Source organism: Rissa tridactyla, chromosome 2, assembly GCF_028500815.1.
Source record: "Rissa tridactyla isolate bRisTri1 chromosome 2, bRisTri1.patW.cur.20221130, whole genome shotgun sequence".
NCBI lineage: Eukaryota > Metazoa > Chordata > Aves > Charadriiformes > Laridae > Rissa > Rissa tridactyla.
In genome coordinates, this window is record NC_071467.1 from 142,943,829 (window position 1) to 142,964,857 (window position 21,029).

General features: G+C 38.9%; 1 protein-coding gene across 1 annotated transcript in view; it reads right to left on the reverse strand.

Moving 5' to 3' along the window:
- The window catches only part of CDK14 (cyclin dependent kinase 14), a 328,196-nt gene that overhangs the window by 190,158 nt on the left and 117,009 nt on the right, over positions 1–21,029 (reverse strand). Inside the window, exon 6 of the mRNA XM_054190745.1 lies at positions 2,297–2,391. Within this exon, the coding sequence (XP_054046720.1) occupies positions 2,297–2,391 (95 nt within the window). The remainder of the gene's footprint in view (positions 1–2,296; positions 2,392–21,029) is intronic.

Here is a 21,029-nt window from a genome sequence, read left to right on the forward strand (position 1 = left end):
AATAGAGTATCACTTCCATGATTTCACTGTATGAAGTAAATTAAATTCAACTCCTTTTAGGCTTGTTAGACCTCAGTCATTCAATAATGTATGCCACTGTGTAATTTTAATTGCATTAATATTTCTACTGATTTCAGTACAGATCACTCGTATTATTGAGCTAAACCATGTACAGGTGCCAAAAAAAAACAAAAAACAAAACAGACATTACAGATAACAGTAACAACAATTATACAGCTAGATTGCATAGTCGACCAGCCAATATTTGTAGACTTAAATGGGCAACTGTAATTTTTGCCTCTCTACATTCACGTTATGCGCTGAACGAGAGCTCTTTGACAAATGGAACAAAAAAGGTCACTGCAATCATGCAATTAAAGCCTGTATCATGCAGACCCACAAGAATTCAATTCAGGTCACACAAAAATTGTCAAGCAGTAAGCATTACCAGATAACATATTTGATCAGCCTATATAACTTTACATTACCTAACAATGAAAACAGACTTTTTTTAAGCCATTCTGTCATCTCAAGGCAGAGGAGCAAGTTACAGCGTCATTATGATACAGTCCTTACGCTGGCCGGAGAGGACAAAGCATCCTTCCCTTTCTTTCTGAGCACCACCTTGAGAGACTCTGTCTGCCAGAGCCACCAGCCAAAATACTAAAATACTACTTGGATCAGTTGCTAGAAACCATTACTAAATGAGATCCTGAAACAGTTTCAATAGCTACCAAACACCATGAAAATAAAAAGGTGCAACGATGAGCAGGCTTGATCCCAACAGCACCCCGCTGAAAAACAAACAGCTAAGTGAATTCAGAAGAACTAGCCGTTGCATGAAGCTTAGTCTGTGTCCGTGCTTATCACAGACAACAACATGATATAACACATGGCTGGGAGCCAGAGTCTGTAAACATTACTAGTGAAGGTAAAATCCAGAAATTTGACATCAGTGTAATAGGCAAAAACATCTATTTTAGAGAGAAACATATTCTATATATCTCAACTGGTTCTGATGAATACAGCTAAATACAGCCACTGATAAAAGGGACTGCAAAATTCATGTAAAGTTATGCAAATAAGTCTACACTGACTGTTACATAAAATTAAATATCAAGGCTTTTCCTATGCTAATATGGTGTATAAGTCAGGAGCAGAATCACCAATTTTAAGAAAAGGAATTCAATTTTCAGTAACGTTCCTATACCTAAGGTAAAAAATACGTACTGAATAGAACGACCCCGCAGGCTCCTGATGCTGAATACCTACATTATTCCACTGTAGCATTTCTATGTAAATAGACAAGGTGAATGGCTTCTCCAGACAAGACGCTGTGCACTATCATGTAAAAATTAAGGCATGCTACCAAGAAACACAGGAAACAATTCCATCTGTCTTAAGTAGGGATGTACTAAGAATAAAACTAGTCATCACTGTACTTTATAAACGCAGTGTCTTACTGACTACAACACAATAACAGATATTACAGTGAAAATCTAACCTTCTCTAAACTCATTTGTTTCTTTTAAATTACATGTTCTTGGACCCATCTGTGAAAACTGGGAGGTTAATTATGATAGTACTTTGAATAATTCCACAGCTAAATGCTGAAGTAGTTCTACACAAATGCCATATGTTTGTCTTAGAAAAACTAAAAAGATTAATTAGGAGGCCAAGCCCAAGACTTTAGAAAGTAACACTCTGCACACAGTTAGATCATTACACTGTGTACTATGTAAATTGAAGTTTTAATTAGTAGGTAAAACACTAGTCATAGCAAAAAAAAATACAAAATTCTAAATTGTGTGCGACAGTCTTCTTTTTTACTGACATTGCTTATAAAAAGACACCATGCACAAACCAGTCACAACAAAAGCCATTTAAACTTACATGCTTCTGATGAAGGAACTACCTGTTAAGCGTTTCAGTCCTGTTCTTCTTCTTAGCTACATTATCCTCACCTATTTTAAAGACACCTGATCACATCAGTAAAGAAAAAATTCTAATAAACAAACTATAACTAGAAAGCAGAGTAAGGAACCAGTTTTGAAAACTCAACTAAACAGCATGAAGTCCTTCAAGATCCCTAGTAGCCACTTCTCCATCTCTGAATATGGTCTAGCCCAGCCTTCCACTTTTAGCCCACTCCACTACAAAGCATCATCTCTTACAGCCTCCACTCTCCTGAAGTAAGTAAAGGGTTATTCTGGCCTGATCCATAAATCAGTGATGGTAAAGAGAGCTTTTCCATGAAATTCTGGACCATATCCCAAACATTAGTTACTTTACTCACCACATATTCAAACACAAGTGTCAAGGTCTCCTTGGTGTGAATGATGTCATGAAGCAGCACAATGTTAGCATGTTTCAGTCCTTTCAAAAGAGAAGCTGAAAAGTAAAACATACACATTATCTTAAAAAGGATCCAAATATTTTACATTGTTTGGCTTTTTTTTAGTGACTTGGATGATTTCTTTGACATCTGAGTTTCATAACGTGACAACCAATAGTTGGTACTTCAGTATCTTCTGTGTCCATGAGTTCAACACATACAGTGTGTTCCAAGGTCATGCCTTACCATTCAGTGCTATTTTCTCCACCTTGCTGGTCAAACTCAACCTCACTTTGAGGCAAAAATGAGGTGCAGCTGGAGATGCTTTCCTTATGCTGCCTCCTGTGAGTGAGTCAATCACTCACATTTCAGCAACCAGACACCAGGTCACTTGTACACTCAAAGAGAATTTTCTGTCTCAGATAAAAGTGTGTTGTTTCAAAACATCCTCTTTCCTATCCAACACAACAGAGCTGCTTTCTAAACAATGTGCAACATCTATCCTAAGAACAGTGCTTTAAGCAATAATTCTCCTTTCTCTCAAATATAACACAGGTTTGATGGAATCATTTGTATTAGCTCATGACAATAAATACATGGTATTTTCTGACCATTTTTCTTAAATGGCACTAGCTCATATTTTCAGACTACTGATAAATAAAGACTTACCTAGTGAACCTCCAGGTGATCTCTTTCACTAAATTTCTTTTACAGCATAATACATATTTAATGTTCATACCGTATTACATATCTAATGTTCCCCAAGACGTGGCATATTTTAGCAATATATGCTGACAAGCCATGTGTTGTTACCCATGTCATTCTGTCGTTGCTGCCTTGTCATCTCATGCCTACATCTGAGCAGGACCATCAGTCACCACACCAAAGTAAATAACAGACACAAAGACATGCAAATGAGTGGCAGATTTCTGTACTGAATAACATGAAGCTTTCTTCTATCACCCTTCTTTTGTCAAAGAAAATAATGGAGCACCAAACGTGTCCCACACCACTACTGTGCAAAATGGAAACTAGGGAGCTTCCACAGCACTATTACCCCTTCATGTCCTATTGACGGTGCTCTGTCAGGCTCAGGTAACTCCAGACGTCAGCCTTGCTTTGAATCAGGGTAAGTACATAGTATCTCTCATACTGGTTTTTAAGAGAGCAATCTGACAAGCTGATCACTCTGGGAAGCAACACAATAGCAACATGGCATCTGGCTGAATCGGTGTTCCTCTACAAGCATCCTCAGCAGCAAAACCCTGGAGTTCACACTAGGCAGAATGTAGATAGCAAAGGGGAAAATACTACATAGGAGCTTCAAAGTGAGTATATCACAGATATCTTGATGTCGGGATTGCAAAAATGCGAGCAAGCTCCATGACCAGGAATGAGGCAACCCTTCAACCTGCCAGAAGAAATGAGAAGAAATGTTTCAAAGAGCTTGCTTTGGCTGGAACTCTGCAAGTCATGCCTTTCAGAGTCAGCACGGAGCAATCTTTCCTGTGCTCTGAGTATGTTGCCACTGAGCTGTAAATCTGCTATTGCAATTACAATTATTCGTTTTAAACAGCTCTAGCAACTTTTCACATTCCACGAATTAAGTAGAAGTTGTTTTCTCAAAGCAAGAGTTGTGCACAATTTTCATAGGATCCTCATTTTAGAATCTGGAGAATTTCTTGGAGTAAAAGCTCTGAGAGAGTTGGCTATGTTGGGTTTTTTTTAAAAAACAACAATGAAAAATTGCTACTGAAAAAGGTATGGATACAAACAACAGACAATCAGAACAACTGTTCTGAAAGGTACCTTCTATGAGAAACATGAACTTTTAAGCTGAGGGAGCCCCAAGAAGAGTTCACCTGCAGTAACTGAGCTTTTACCTGCTCTTCCCTAAAACCTTGTCAAATGACCGTACGTGCAGAGAGACTGGGAACATAAAACCTGCCTCCTGGCAGAGCCTATGTCGAACTGTAACAGTATTTATGACCTATGTCAGCTTTTGCTGTTCAGATCATCACCTGAGGCCTGTAATTCCTCTAGCTGGCCATGACTTTGTTGCTAAAATCTCTATATGGGTCATTAAAGCTTAAACAGTACATTGAAAGCAGCTTACCCCGAGGCCTTTGCAAATACTGTCTTTCCCTATCTTTCCTCTTCAGTCCCTTCCCCCACTCTTATTTATCTTCTCTAATATCCAGTTCTCCCCTTCTACAGCCTCAATATTCAATATCTGCCATACAAGAACTACAAAACATCACCTGCAGGGCGAGATTTGTCTTCTCCATTAGTCCTAGTGAAATACAGTAAATAATATAGCACAGAAAGCAAAATCATCTTAATTGCACTAATTTTACACTGCAGAAATAAGAAGCAATTCCACTATCAATTTATATTGTGAGAAACCAAGCATAACTGGTGAAAGTAAGAAAATTACCCCTTGTGCTCTTCTATCAGGTCTCTTACCAGTAAGATTGCCTGTCTTTGTGAAAACACTGCTTTGTTGCTTAAAAAAGGTGGGGGAAAGGGAGGAAAAAAAAAAGAAGAAAAAGAATTGTCTGAAATAGGAAAGCTGTTTCTTCCTCCACAGGGTACTTTAAAAACAAAATGAAATATGAACCGATGATGCTCAGAGTGTTTTTTTACAGAAACATCCACTTTCAGAACAAAAAACCACCTCCTCTTTTGGGCAACTTCTTCTCGAAGGGGATAGAACTTTGGATGAACTCCACTAATTCAAAGACGAAACCCGGAAATTCTCATCCAAGACAATGAAAAAGAGTCCAGGGAATCTATCAGCATCAGCCTGAGAGAAGCCTGACTTCACCTTTGAAGCTGCCAATGCAGCTGCTGCTGGAGCTCAGCAAGAAGTCAGGTGCTGCTGTGCCTGGTGTTACTTCTAGAACAAAATAATTCTCCTAGTAAATGCCATCTCCATCAGGTGATTATCACCCACAGATTTCACACATAGTTGTTTCATTTTAAGATAAAAAGACTAAAACATGGCTGAAAAAGCATCGCAACAACTCACAGAAGTGGAAGCAACGTACTAGTACTCACTGTATCCTAGCATGTATTTTTAAAACCAAAATTATATAATGCTGCTTCAAAACTGCTGGCACTCTTTTTTTATCCTCGGTATTCAATCTAGGATAAACAGATGGCGGCATTTTTAATTCATTTCCCCAAAGAGTTTTGATGAAGCACAGCCGCAAATGATGCTAAAATACTTTTAAAACACTCTGGACAAAATATTATATGCTTTTGAATGGGCAGGTGCTTGTTCTGTCACATGTGTTTGCACATTCCAGCACAGCAAATTCTAGCAGTAAAAAACAGGGCAGAGGAATTGGTGATATACTTCAATAATTAACGACATCCGAGATGATTGTTCCTGTGACTTGTACAGAAGTTCATGACCCGAGCCACTAAAAGTACCAACACTCAGCACTTCTCCATCAAGGGCTAATAAGCATATTTGCATACCTAAAGAAAATATATTGTATTTGCTTGAATAACCATCACAGATTTCTCCTCCAACAAGGGGATGCTCTCATCTATTATGAACTCCTGGCAAGCTGCCTTATTGCTTGTGTTGGTCAAGGAGCTTTTTGCTGTTCCCAGATGAGCTGGGTTCTAAAGTACGCTCACTCCACAAGCAAGGCAAGCCAGATGGACTGCAGCCAACTCTTACCCAAAACCTGAGCAGCATCAGTAAATCAGTGCTTTGCTCCCCGCAGGGTTTACAGCATCAGCTCAAGCCTGACACTCCATTAACAAAGCCTTGTGACTTTTAGATCAGCCCTGAATTTACCTCAAGAAGGCTTGGGGAGTTCTGAAAAAGGCTATTCCAACATGCCCATAAAGTAACATTTCACAGCTGTATGTCAAAATCAACAAAAGCAACTACTACTATCAACTCCCAGGCCGCATGCAAGAAGAAGAACTTTTCACTAGCAGCACTAGCAAAGATGGTACTTTCAGACATGGCAAGTACATTAAACTTGAACATTAACTATGGTCCTCAGATCATCCTACCACAATTAATTCAGTCTTGCAATTCCTGACTATCATCTTGTTCTCACTTTGTGAAAAATCACAAATGTCCATTATGTCCCTAGATAAAAGAATCACCCACGATTTCCAAATTGTCTGATATTTCAGTGACCTGGAAGCTTTTCTCAGCAGTAGCAGAACTCAGCCTCATACTGCTCATATTCACCCTAACGTACAACTGTTGATGATACTCTCTCGGATTTCCTACTATATGCAAAGGCTGTGATATTCCCGTCATTTTTCTAAAACAATATAGCTATGAAAATGCCTGCTTTGCTCAGTATATAGTAGTTGAGGTGTCCTCTGGGGCTACCATGCACCAGTGCTCACCATTTACCATGCTACTCCTCACATGCACTGTTCACCCTTTCTGACTGTCACTCTAGGAGGACGTCTATCTTGGGAGAGTTTTACTCTTGAAGACAGCACGTCATGGCAGTTTGCACCCATCTAATACTGTTAATGTAACTGTGCACCTTTGCTGCCCTGTTTAATCTCTGAGACACCAAAGCACGCACATTCTAGTCAGTAACACAAATTTGTGAAAGGAAGTAATTTGCTGTGCTTCAGAGCCAAACAGCATATCTGTAAAATTCTGCGGCTTGTCACACTCTGCAGACACAACCGTGCTCTCTGACAGAGTGCCAACTTCTTCTCATAAACAGTTGCGTTCATTCTCTGAGCTCTCCTGGAAAGGCATCATTAGTGAGAAAACATTCATGGGGTTTTTCCCCTCATCATGTCTTTTGAACAAACATACTCAAATGTGTCTTACTGCCTGCACAAACTGCAGAAGTTCTGCTTCCCTTCCCAGCAACTTATGTTTCCATCTCACATCTTTTATAGCAATTTTAAAAATTTGGCCTCAGAGCACAATGTCCCTTACGCTTCTCTTCCACTTCCCACATAGCAGGACTTTTTGTCTGTAAAACATTACTTACAATTCTAGCCCAGAGACAGGAATTCAGCACTCTGTTGGTTCTCCAGTAATAAATGCGCAGTAATTCAGTCGTCAGAAATGTGGTCCCCAAATCTACACTTTGCTATTTTCCAGTTCACCCATCAGAAATAATTTACCACCAGCAAATAGCTTTGCTCTCCTGCAACACTAATATGACAAAATTCAATCCAGTGAAAACTATACATCCATACAGGCATTAAGGAACTGTAAGGAACTGCATAGTGCCTCACATCACATCCTTGCAAGAAAGAATTTGCTAGCCCTTCAACTGTAGGCTGCTTTGCTGGAGGGACTACATGGATCACATCAGCGGCATCTGTCTCCTCAGGCTGAAATTCAGGCCAACACATGAGTGGGTTGAACTTTTAACCAAGTACGTTTTTTATTTGTGAAATTTCTGCTTGCTGCTCCAACTTGGAAGTGTAGTATGTTATTAAAGAAGAAATACAGAAAAAAGAGAGCATGTGAGAACACATGGGCACCTTCAGACGTTCTTCTCACTATGGCTGTAGTCCCCTAAGCAAAAGGCAAGTCACAAACCTGCTGAAACCTCTTTGCCTATTGAACTGGAACAAAGTATTGGAGGGACTGATCAAATATGCTCCGAAAAGCACTACAATGCATTATTCTAACAGATATACAGAAGATAGCTGACATATGAAATGAGTGTCTCTTTTATTATGTTTTAGATATAAATTTATGCATTGTGTATTGCTCCCAATGCTCTTCAGACACAAGTACAGATGGAGGTTAAAAATAATGAGACATCATCGTATTACAGCCAGACTCTCACGGAAAAAGACTGTAATATGCTACTCCTATCCTGTAGCCGCCAGTTATACCTTGCCTTCACTGTCCATTTCAGTATTCAAGAGGAGGAAATCATGTAAACCAAAAATATGTCAGCACGTACAGAAAACAACACTATGATGCAGGACTCTTTCTATTAGTTTTTTATGCATGCATACCATGACTGGGACTACAAGCACAATCTACTAATAAAACTGTCACTGGTTTATTATAAGCTGTTATTAGTTTTGTTATCTTGCTGAATTTCAGACACAGTTTTCATATAAATATCTATCTACCTTAGGATGAGTTCTTTGGAAGTTTTCAGTCTAAACCGTTCCTTTATCTCCCAAAAAGCAGGCTTTAGCAACATCTTCTGTAACTCGCTAAGTAACTTTCCCCTTGAAAAAAACCACCTCTAAATCCAATGTTTTGGGGTAGAGACTTGAAATCTGAAAATACAGAGGCATCAAAATAGGAATACACATTTCGCTATCTCTGTGAAAATCCTCTAAATTTAGTCAAGTTATCAGCTTTTGAAATCACCTCTTTGGGTCAGACCGAGTATCAGCAGTGGGAAAAGAAGGAGGAATACACACAAGGGGAGACAGCATGAGGGGCTGTGATTCACAGTAGAAGCTAGGACAGCTGGGTAAGGAGAAACAAAAGCCCGAGGACAACCAAACAGCCTTCACAGGTGGAAAAACGCAGGAAGCGGAAAGTGACAGCGTGTTGACAAGACAGAAAAGGGACAGAACACGGATGGGGTGGGCAAGCACTCACGCTTAGGGGGAAGTAGACAAGAGCCTATAGATACTAGCACGTATTCTCCACTGATGTCCATATCAGAACCCAAGATTCCCACAGATTACCAGCCCACTGCCTTCAGCAGGAATCAATGAAAATGCCTGGCAGTTTTCCTTATTCTCCTCCAGTTTCAGGCTACAGACAGAAGCAACCTATGACAGCTACCAGCTAGCATTTCAGTTCAAGCAGGATGTGTCCATACGAGAGCTCACAAACTTGACAAAACACTAGAGTGCAGATGCAACACCGGAAAACAGAATATGGATTTCCGCTTGCTTTTTCAAACACTTAGAAAATTACATAAATCAAAACCCAAATTAAAGTAAAGAATACCATGCCAAGCGCTCAGAGCAAAGATGGACTACAATTATAGGGGCTTCTGCAACACTAACTCAGCTTCTCTGAGATACACGTTCCTGAAGTCATCGTGAGATAAGGCAGGGTACGAGCTTTGAGCGCACAGCTGCTTCATATCTATCTTGCGTTTATCTCGCACTTTGACAACCTGTAAGTTCACAGCCTAACTTATCCTGCAGTGACCAACTTGTGTACTTGTGACCAACTTGTGTGCTTGTACCCATTAACTGTTCCTAGCTCTTTTATTATTTTTTTTACTGATGTAAGACTAAATTTTATCGCTTAAATTTTATTTTTATAGAGGCTCAGGTATGAACTTGATCCAGCTTTATTGTCCAGCTTCAGTGGAAGGACTTTGCCTGTTCATCAGAGAAGCTGAAAAGTCCATCAGGATCAAATCAGAAGAAAATCAAGCCGATCTTTACCCCTACCTCTAGCATTGGCCAACATTGAGTCACTCAAGCCGTTATCATCATCATATTCCTCATTTTCTGGACATTTCAACTTCTGATCTTCATTCATGCTTATCAGAACCACAAAGCGTAAACAATTATTACAGAACCCCAGGCAACACTACACTGATATTACCCAATGCTATGCAACTACATTGAAAGTCATCTCAAAATCATAATTTAAAAGGACTCTCAGCAAGTGGGGTGCTGAGAAAATGAACAAATATTTAAGTAGTCAGAGTACAGTGACAAGTGTTCTAGAAAATCTCAAAACCATCTGTGTTTTAATAACGCACAGTAGGTGCATACAGCTAGAGCCACCCATCAAGAACACAGAATTAAATTAATCGTTCATCATCCGACACAGGCAGAGATCACACAGCAGGGGCAAACATGGTGCTGTTGTGTAATTAAGGAATGAACAGTACAAGTAGAGAGACCAAATTAAGTTTTCACAGGTAAACTTAATTCTGACTACTTCTGAACAATTGACTTTCCAACTATAATAAAGATCCTCTCTTGTAAATGGTATACCTGCAATATTAGTATTAAATTGTCTAAATAAGGGACTAAATAACCGAGTATCAGTACTGAAACTCGTGCCCTGCTGAAGTCAGAGTTTTGTTACTCACTTTTCCCAATACATCAATATGACAAAAAATCACTTAACTGTATGTACCTGCAATGAATAATATTTTTTGTACATAGAAGACAGAAAGGCATCCTAGGAAAGAATTTAATTGCATTAACATGAAATCCAGCTGCCTATCAGCATATGGAAACCACTACTTACAAATGAGGAATTCTACAGAAAAGCTGTTTTTAAAAAAAAATTACTTTTGCTTTATTTCTCAGTGGGCCATTTCCTCCAGCAAGAACGCAGCACGAAAACCAGACAGATTTGTCAGCATACACTTTAGGTGGCAGAAAAAAAAAAAGAAAAAAAGGCTTGTGGCATATGTCTTGCTATTTTTCAAAGAGAGAGTGAGACAGGAGCCTTTAAAGGATCGTGTCAATTTTTTTTCTTCCAGGTGGGTGAGGCTCAACGTGCCTCTTCGCCCACAGCTGGAAAATAACGCTGGAATGAACGTGGCATCACTTTCTCTCTTGTGGAATGATTTCGAGGTTAACGAAAGGCAGCCACAGTAGGAAGCTAGCAAATACCTATTCTTACAAATATTTTACTAAACTGAATCAATCACAGTGAAAATAAGGCATAATGTTCTGTAGCGATGTGAAGTGGGTATGGGAAAAGAACAAGGATTTCATAATAAATTTAATGAAATCCAGTCATAGCGTAACTTACACTAAAAAACAGCGTAAAATAATGAACTACTAGACTTCTAGCATAATTAGAATATGAATAATTATCTAGAACATTTAAAAAACGTTTTTAAAGACAGGAAATAACCTTAATTCTGGCTAGATCTCTTTGATGCCTGTATTTGTAATTAAATTTTTCTTTCCCATCCAAAAGTATGCTAAGCACGCAAACGACAAAATGGCAAGATTCCCTCAAGTAAACTTGTAAACTGATTTCCAACATGGAAAAAAAAAAGCAATAAAGGGATGAAGCAAGCTGGCAGACATTGCAGCAGCAAAACCCACTGATAATTCAAGTGAAGGTTAAATTTTTTTCCAGACTAAATCAGGTGAAAGAGATTGTATCAGAAACTGCTAGCAATGCTGTACCACCAAGAGCAAACCACTTTGGTGCCAACACTGCTGTTCATCCACTCTGCAATCACACCATCTGAAAATATGGTTTAAGTGTTCTTTTCACATCTAAAGGCTGTATCAGCTCACAAGGAGCAGATATGCTGTCGTCCTCCTGCCGTTGCTCTGTGGTCTCTGGGTATTGTCTCAGTTCTCACCCTGTCATTTAATTATCATTTATTCTTGCAGCACTCATCAACAATGTTAATTGAATTTAAGGTGTAAGCAATCGGGAGGAAACAGAAAACCGTACAACAGACCCACAGGATTTTTGCTTCATTCACCCTGGAATACAACTGAATCTAAATCAGGATGACCGCAAACTTTACAAATTTACCTTCAAATGACAGTGAAGATCTGTATGACCATGTCGCTGTCTAGAGCAGCATGTGCTTATTTAAACCTTGTGGACATTGTTCAACTTGGAAATTTCCATTTTAAAGGCCAAAACTGTCCTTTAAGCAAAAGGTGGTAAGCCTGATATGTTTCTTTAAAAAGCAGCTGGCCCCCAGAGAAAGCAGGAGAGGTGCTAGAACAGAAAAGATGGGCTGAAGGAATGTCTCAGCTTCACAGAGTTGACAGCCGCAGCTGATAGTCACAGGGTGATGTGAAAGTTAAGTGATGCTTAGAAGAGACCTAGCTGAGGTAAGCTAGTCATTTATATCTGCCTGCTTTTGCTAAAAACGTCCCAATAATTTTCAAGTACAGATTCACAATTACCTGTCTAGATACATGACACCAACAAAACTATGGATCTAAATTCATATTGGAAGGCATTCTGAGCAACAACGTAATTAAAACACACCCAAGAAATGTGCGAAAATACATTAAAGGGATCTGCCAGGGTAACCCATTAACACTACAGGTGGTAACAATTTTTTTTTTTTTAAAAGGCCAACTCAACAGCCAACAGCTTGGCTGTCTACTACACACAGATAGAAAACATCACTTCCCAGCCCCCTTGAAAATATACTCAGTTCTTCCATCCTGTTGTGTCATGTTTCAATTATAATTATGGCAATTTACTCTTTGCTTTTCCAGATAAAATTCTTTTTATAGAATCATAGTAATTAACAATGACAGTAGCAAAATTGATAGCACTGCCTCTTAAAGTACCAATTCCTGAAAGATGACACGATTATTGCCTTGCCAAACTTTAAACAAATACCCTCATCTTTTACAGTTTGTGTCTAACAGTGTTTTTTCCAGTCAAAAGAGGTCAGCCTTTTCCAAGAGAGGACAAGAGAACAAATATGCTCTTTAATATTGGTGACCTTTTCTTCAAAGAGTTCTCAGATCTCATGCATTGAAAGGCGGCCTTCAAGTTACACTTCAGGTCAAGGACATGCTTTTTCTCGTTTCTGTGAAAATCTGTCCAATTTGTCAAAGTTTACATCTAGTCAGTGGAAAATTGTACTTTAAAGCTGCACTTTAGCAGCTAAAATCTCCCAGAGAATCCATCCTCCCTGCGCACGCTTAAACATTCAGATATTTGGCAGAAGCAGAAGTTTGAGCCAAGAAGTATGGAATCCAACATCAGTTATAGATGGGACAGCATCAGTGGTAAAACTCTTCTGACAGTTTCCCCAAAATCATAATCCCAAACCTGTTCTTGGCTGAACACATCTCCAAGTCCCTTGCTCCATTTCTGCTCCCCTCTCTCTTCAACCCTGCCAATGACAAAAAGGGTGGGAAACGCCAGTTCTGTCCAACTCCCCATCTCCATCCCACAGGCTCCTGGCTGAGGCCGAAGTCACCAACCCTTCCCATCTTCCTGTTACTTCTGACATGGCTTCTGACATTCACATTCTTCCAGACACACAAGATCCTCATGGCAGCATCTATTCTTAACCACCAGCTTTTGACATCACTTCTCTCCTAGTTCTCCTCTCTACCACTGCTGAGGCATGGACACTGCTAATGTCTCAGTGGGGCAGTCGTCTTCCTCTAGGCTGACAGAGCACAGTAGAAAGGGGAGAAAGAAGGCCAGAGGGAAAACAGGAGGGAAAAGGGGACAAAAATACATGGATAACGCTAGCAGAATTTTTAACTCTGTCAATATCAGAAAAAAACCAATCAACTCACAACTAAACAGAAAGGGCGGGGGGGTGGGGTGTGGGTGTTGACAGCTCAACCACTACAAAGTCCTTGGAGCTCTTTACTAGTGATTTGCTGCTCATCGTCACCTCATCCCAAGTAAATCAAAGAATGACTTCAACAAAGCCAACAGATTTTGTGGGCTGAGTTTTTCTGCCAAGGGAACACATTCTGACCTGAAAAAGGTGATTTAGGAGATTTAGGACAGAAGCAAGTACCCATAGATGGTAAGGAAATTCTTTCCTCCATCAGCATGGCTAGTCAGTGTATATGCTACATCAGACACTTTGCAACAATAAACTACACCTCTGAAGAAACTTGGTAGATGAGGAATACTAAATCTCTATTGCAATGCATGCCAAAAAGCTTTGGCTAAAAATCAAGAATTGATTACATCCGAAAGTCTAAAAGCACATTCCAGTTCAGATATGCGTATTAAAACAGTGGCAGCCAAAGTGCTAACGCTCACAACATCCTCCCTGAATTCCCACCTCAGTTCAATATTTCAGTTCAATAGCACCAGCCCTACGAAAGCAGAACAGAAATGTTCCCAAACAGAAAAAGGAAAGATCAGTCCATGAAACAGGCACAGGAACACTACTCATTTATTTCTAATTAGGGCTCAGCATCCCAGTGATGACAGACCCCAGACTTCAACAGGCCCATCAAAATGCCTCTCCCCCAGCTGGTTAGGATGCTTGCATATGACAACCTGGTAACGTTTGAAACAAACAGACAAGATCTCCACAGATAAACAAACCTGATCTAAGGCAGTAAAAGACATTCCTCTCCCAAAGTTCTCTGTGACCACGATAAGCTACATGTAAAATATTAAGAACTACCATTTATTTGAGAAGAAGCTATGGCTGACTATCCATATCTTGGAGGTATCTTTAACCTTAACTACACAATGAGTGCTATACATCATAGGAACTGTGGTGGTGTCACTGCTATAAAGGAGTGTATAATTATCTGCAGGTGTTTTTCCAACAGTTTGTTGGGTTTTAACAAGTGTTGTTAATAAATCCTAGTCCTTTTGTACAGTTTGGCTTTCATTTAACATGAGGAACTTTTACAAACTTGTTTACATAATTCTCAAAGATGTAGATTTATAATACTGTCAATGATTTTACAAGGTTAATGGCCTCTGTAATTACAACAAATGAATGAGAAACTGAACTACTTTAAATTTATGCACTTCAGTCAACTGTAAAAACAGCAAACTCTGCAAAAAAACTTGGATGCATGAAACAGAGTAAAACCCACCTTTTTGCTGACAGCTCCAAAGCAATGTACAGAAAATGACATACTCCTCTTAATGGTATGCTTAGACTCTTAAGTATTTTGAAAACTGAAATCCTAAGAATAGAGATTAATGCAATCTCTATTGTAATTTTTAAACCTAGATGCATCTGAGAAATACTTTTACTCCAGAGGTATATTTAAAGTAAACAAACAACAAACACACACCAGAATAAACGCTCATACTGTAATACTGAAGGCTCAAAAACGTAGATTCTCTTTTCAGAAGCGTATCTATTATCCAAGATGTTTTTAATTTAATTTAAACCTAATTTTATTTTTTTATTTAAACCTCAAGGTTTTAATTAGTATGCTTTTAAATAAAGGAATTTAATTAGAACTAAATAGCACTGCTAACGAAAGTTCCAAGTCCCTTACTAAATAAAAAAATAAAAAATAAAAATCAATACATCTAAAAGGAAGTCAACTAAGACTTGAAAATGTCACAAAATTTGTTTAAAAATTCATATTATGTCGTGATTTTTTTTTATTCAATTAGTTTACATACATTAGCAAGTAAAAGGCTGGATCACTTCATATGCCTTTTTATGGTCAAATAATCTGAAGTCGCAATAATTATAACCCAAATTTCTTGATGGAACTAAAACTTTCGTCATCTAAACTTCACTAAAGAACTTAACAGCAACAACATAACAGAAGTTCATTCTAGAAAAAAGGAAAGGAATAAAATCCCCTGATACCTAAGGGGTTCTTTAAGGACCAGAGGTTTCCTAGTGCCTCAGAGAGGTTAGAAGTTGCTTCATGCTCTTGAACTCTGATCAGGAGTTATTCATGTGCAAAGAAACAAATTCTTTGAAAGTGACATTCTACCTTCTTGTCCACAGCCATAAAAATGGATGAAAAACATGAATGCATGGGCTGATGGCAAGACGAGAAGGTTACTAATGCAATTCATAAGCCTCTTGGACTACTGGCAGAAATCTGACAGAAAGGTGTTAAGACTTAAGTCTTGAACCCATTATCCACTGATACATACTCTTACAGGTTATTTAGTTTGACCTCCTCAATAGAAGGAGCAATTTTCAAGCTCATAAATTTTTACTGAGCATATTTTCAGAAAGACATCCATCCTCTCACAACAACCCAGCCGTAAAAGTGCCCCCAACACTCATCCACAATTGTTATAGTGGGAAGTCCATCTAATCCTTACACTGATAACTTAAGCAAAGCCTGTTTAATCAGGCTTTGAACAGAGACTATGCATTGCTCCAAAATCTTTTATTCTGCCTTTGTAAAGATTTGTGCTTATTTGTGCAAGCAAGGCTGACAGACAGCAGCATACAGACACACATCAATACCTATCACTTGAATTCTGTTTGTGAGCCGTAGCTACAATCCTTAGGCTTTCCACCAGCGTGCAAAAGAAAGCATTTTTGATTATGCAAATAGTCCTCTGCCTTGTGAATAGGGCCTCAAGTGATTCAAATGTTAATTCTGTTAGAAATCTTGATGCAAAGCCAGTATTTCAACCATGTCAGCTTTATAACCAAGACTTTCTGAGAAAAACGTAATTGCAAATTGAAAAATATCTTTTAGGACCCCAAATGCATTGAGATAAAGTAACACGGAAAAGTGTCAAAGTTCTTTACAGCTTTTTGTCAACGGGCCTACAACCTGCTGGGCTTTGCTTTCAGTCAGAAGCCCCTTCAGGAACTTGCAGTTTCCTACTGCCAGCAATGTAGGCACTACTATACTGAGAAAATCAAAAATGAAACAACAAAAGCAATTTTTTTATCTTGTCCAGAGTTTAATGTGCTAAATGTTTGGGGTTTGTGTCTTCCCGTTTTCTTAATAAAACCCTCCCACAATCCAGTGAATGTTTGTATGAAAGTGTTCCCGTCAGTATTAAACACATTTTTCAAGCCCTCATAGCACACAAAAGAGCAAGCGTGTGCCCTGGATTTCAAAGAAATACAGTGAAAGGAAATGAGTATGTGTGTGTTCTCCTGCTGTTTGATGGTGAAAAGTGTAAGAAGTAGATTATATTTTTTTCCAGTTATAAAATTTTGGAAATATTTGGACCACATATATTGACCGCAGGTCAATTTTGACTGCATCCAAACTACAACTTCAAAATATATTGACTTAATAGCTTTTGTTTTTACTTTGCAAGTATGGTTTTGATTTTTTTCCAGTCAGTTGTATTTAATCTATCTCAGTAACTTGGGTTACTTTGTCCTTTAAGAGGAGAGTTTTAGGAGATATGAAGGAAGGGAGGATAATTTCAGATGGAAGCTAGCCACACTGGCACTGCTATCACCCTGTCTGCAAAGCTAGCGTGCTGGTACACCAAGATTCCTACCACCCTCCTGACTTTCTTGATTGCTTCTGCTCAAGGAAAACCACGTGATGGTTAAGACTAAATGAAAACCGAGGAAATTCGTTATATAACTACCTGAATTGTACAACTAAGATGGGCTTCACAGAATCAACTCTCAGCTTAAGTTGGCCCTAGAAACAAAAAGGGTCTTAGGAATCTTCCACAGGACATCCAGAGCAAAACATTAAATGCTTAAAATTAGTTCTCATTGACAGTGCAAGCTTTGAGCATCATCTTAAGGCAAAATCCACAGCATCCTTATTTGCATTAACCCCTTCCTAACATCCCAAAGTAACAGTGAAACAAAACGGGTCGGTAGCACTTCTGCATTCATTAAGGGAACTCTGAATCAAGCTTCACAAAACAAGGAGGATAAATAAGCTCTATCAGGTCAGAACTGATACAAATCACGGAGTTTAGCGCAACTAATACCTCCTTATTTACAAGGCTTCCTCCTTTTTTTTTGTTCTTAGTTCACTTTTCACTTAGCTCCAGCTAAATCTAATGCCAGCTGAGAAGCTGTAGAAGTTTGTGACAAGTGGCCCAGACCTTAAAAATTCAGAAATACACAGTTCCATATTCTACAGCTGTATATCGCAGTGATGACTTTTAGTCTCCACTGTCACAGCTTGTATTTTAATAAATGGGTCAGAGGTGGAAGGTCATGATATCCTATTACCAGTCTCTGAACCATCCAGTTCCCTTTCATCTCAGCAGAAAAAGGTGATACATTATCAGGTTCTTTTTTTATATTGCTTACTCATGAGGAACATCCCAAAGTAAAATAACGTGGATATTCATTTTCATTGCTTTGAAGAAGACAGTAAAGGTCAATTTCTAATTTTGAAATGCTACTCTCTTCATATTGATTATAAAGCCTGAAAGCAGCAACTCCACCCATGCTGCAAGCAGAGATCCCATTACGAAGCATGCATGTCAGCTCCATGTAATTCCTGAATGATAAATCTCCCACCTTTCTCAGCAAAAACCGAAAAATGTAACTAAAATATTTGCAACACAACCTTCAGCCTATGGAAAAATACGAGAGAAGAAAAAGGAGCAGTGCTGTCTCCCGAAGAAATGGCCTGACCCAGACAACTGTGCCTACGGCATCCAGCAGCAGCTAGACCTAAGAAAAAAGCAGCCTCTGAAGAAAAAGAAAACAAAAACTAGGAAGGAAAAGAATGTCTTTTTTTTTCTCACATATATAATTTCAATATAAGATGTATTTGCTAACATGTTTTCCACTTTTCTGATTATAACTCGTGTTTTCCTTCCTGTGAGGAAGGTATTAGTGCATGCTTCTTATTGACTACAGTGGCTACCGTCATATTTCATGCCAGTACAAAGATGTAGGCTACTGAAAATATTTCCCAAGTATTTTGAAGTTTAGAAACAATTCATGTTTAATATCTTCAGCAAAGTACGGTGATCTAATCATAGCATTTTACCGTACTGAGATTTACCGTAGTGAGATACCGTACTGAATGCCATACAACATATTTGAGGAAGAACTGAATGGGAATAAAAGGCAGCAAAGCAAAATACTGCAGTGGCCTCACCCTCTTTCAGGCTGCCTGCCTTTTCAACTAGTAAGCCTCTTCTGAAGGCATGGCCCCACCATTTGCAAATAAGAATCTTTCTCCCCTTCATATAAGAGTGATTTATATAGATATTAAGACAGAATAGGATCTTGTGTCTGGAAAGGGACTAATGGTGCTTAATTTTAGGACCTGCTCATAAAGAAGTTACAAATTTGCAAGAAACTAGTTTGGTTCTAGTCAAAGAAAAAAAAAAAAGTAGTTATGCTGTGTATGGAGACAAAAGTATTGAAAACAAAGGCATCATTGTGCATCCAGCATTAGCACATGCGCGTCTTCATTGTTATACCCGTCCCTGAAGGACCAGGACTACTTCATACCATATTTCTAAATAAATTACACGTCAGGAGAATTAGGATAATTCATTCATGAACTTTCTGCGTTAAAAACACAAAAAACTATTCTGCTGATATGTTAATGAATGACTGTAGTCAGCAGCAAGAAGATTGCCTCGTATGTCAGACACAACTTGTGACAAAAATGGACAACTTTCATAGGAAACGTTTTATCTCAATGTGGGTACATGTCCAACTCACATTAGACATTCTCTGGGTTGATCAAAGCCAGCGCTCGACTCTTCACAAAGGATTTGTTTGTTTGGGGGACAGGGTTAATTGGCTTTCTATGTCAAGTCTTTAAGACATACAAGAGACACGTGCACACGCAATATACATAAATGCTCACACACTTCTTTCAATACATGTAGTGATGTATTTCCTTCAAGGGGAGAGAGACTTAATATCAGGAAACCAGACAACCTTGTCACGTCCTTATTTTGTATTTACCCGACGTTGAAACCAGTTCTGCTGAGATACAACAGTCACCTACTGGTTTAACAGGCACCAAAGACTAAGGAGAAAACTCAAGCTAACTGCACTGGTTCAAACACTGAGTTACCACCTTGCTCCGGTACTTTCAAAAACCAGGACACAGCTGGGGAAAAACATACACAAAGCACTTGAAGGTCTTGACAAAGACAAATGTTTCTGTGCAGATTTAAAGCCCCCACTTTAATCACAAGGCTAAATGGTACTGTTGTTAGGATTATTCCTTTCACAAAAAGGAGATAATAACAATGAAAAAAACAATTTGAAGAATTGGCTAGGTTCAGGAGACATGTCTGTGCCTCAACAACAGATTATATCAAAGTTTTCTTTCACCAGGTGGCCACGGAACGTATTGGCACTTGGAAGGCATCTCCCATAGGGTCTCTGAACGATTCAAGCTGACGTGCCATCACTTGCTAGTATCTCCATTCATGTTAACAACCAGCTAGTATCTGCATCACCAATTCAATCCATTCCAACTGGGATATGGTCACAGGGTAAAAATTAATGCTACTTGGAGCAGGATTAACTTAGTTATACATTTTATGATGGTAGCATGTGCTAAAGAGGAGGTTAAATTTGCACACAACATAAAAAGACTGATCCTCACCAACTTCCACTCAAATAAGAAAGCCATGAGGGCTGCATAACTGCATGACTTATAGCTACATATTATAGTTATATATGAAGAAAGGATTCCCACCTTCCTTTTATCCTCTGTATTCTGTAATTGCAATCTTTTTTTCTACCTTTCCCATCATACTATGAGGAACCATGAGAGCAGAAGACCAGACAAATCTGTAAGGCAACAGTTCCGACTCCTATTAAATAAGGAAAAGAAGAAAAGTTTTTTGAGCAGAAGGCCCCAGAAGGGCCAAAAGCCCAGTCAGAGAGCCCTGAAACTCAGGAAACTGTAGGCAAATGCCTTACTGAGAAGGGTTCAATGGCACCCCTGAATAAATGGGTGCCATTGGTAACCTTCTAGGGCTGGATCTAGCACAAGATCCCTTACGCAACACCTTCCATGTGATGCACAGACAATTTCTTCAGTGGAAGTAGGGCAGAGTCTGAAAGGTTTGCCGTTAAGCTAACTGATAACAAGTATAAGGAAACCTGATGGCAAAATGATGATATTGAAAAAGAAAAAAAAAAAAATAAATCAAAAAATCCTCAAATGTCACCCCATTCTTTTCTTGCTTGAACTGTACCCAAGAACAAAAGCCAGAAGAAGGTCACAGCTTGCACATCAAAAGCACTGAATGAAGGTTCAATTGATACATCCATGTTCCATCTCAGCAGGCTACAGATAAAATATTGGAGTGGGAATGGGAGGAGGACAGAGGGGACAGAATATTCTGTGGAACAGATTTAGCTCCGTGAAGCTGGAT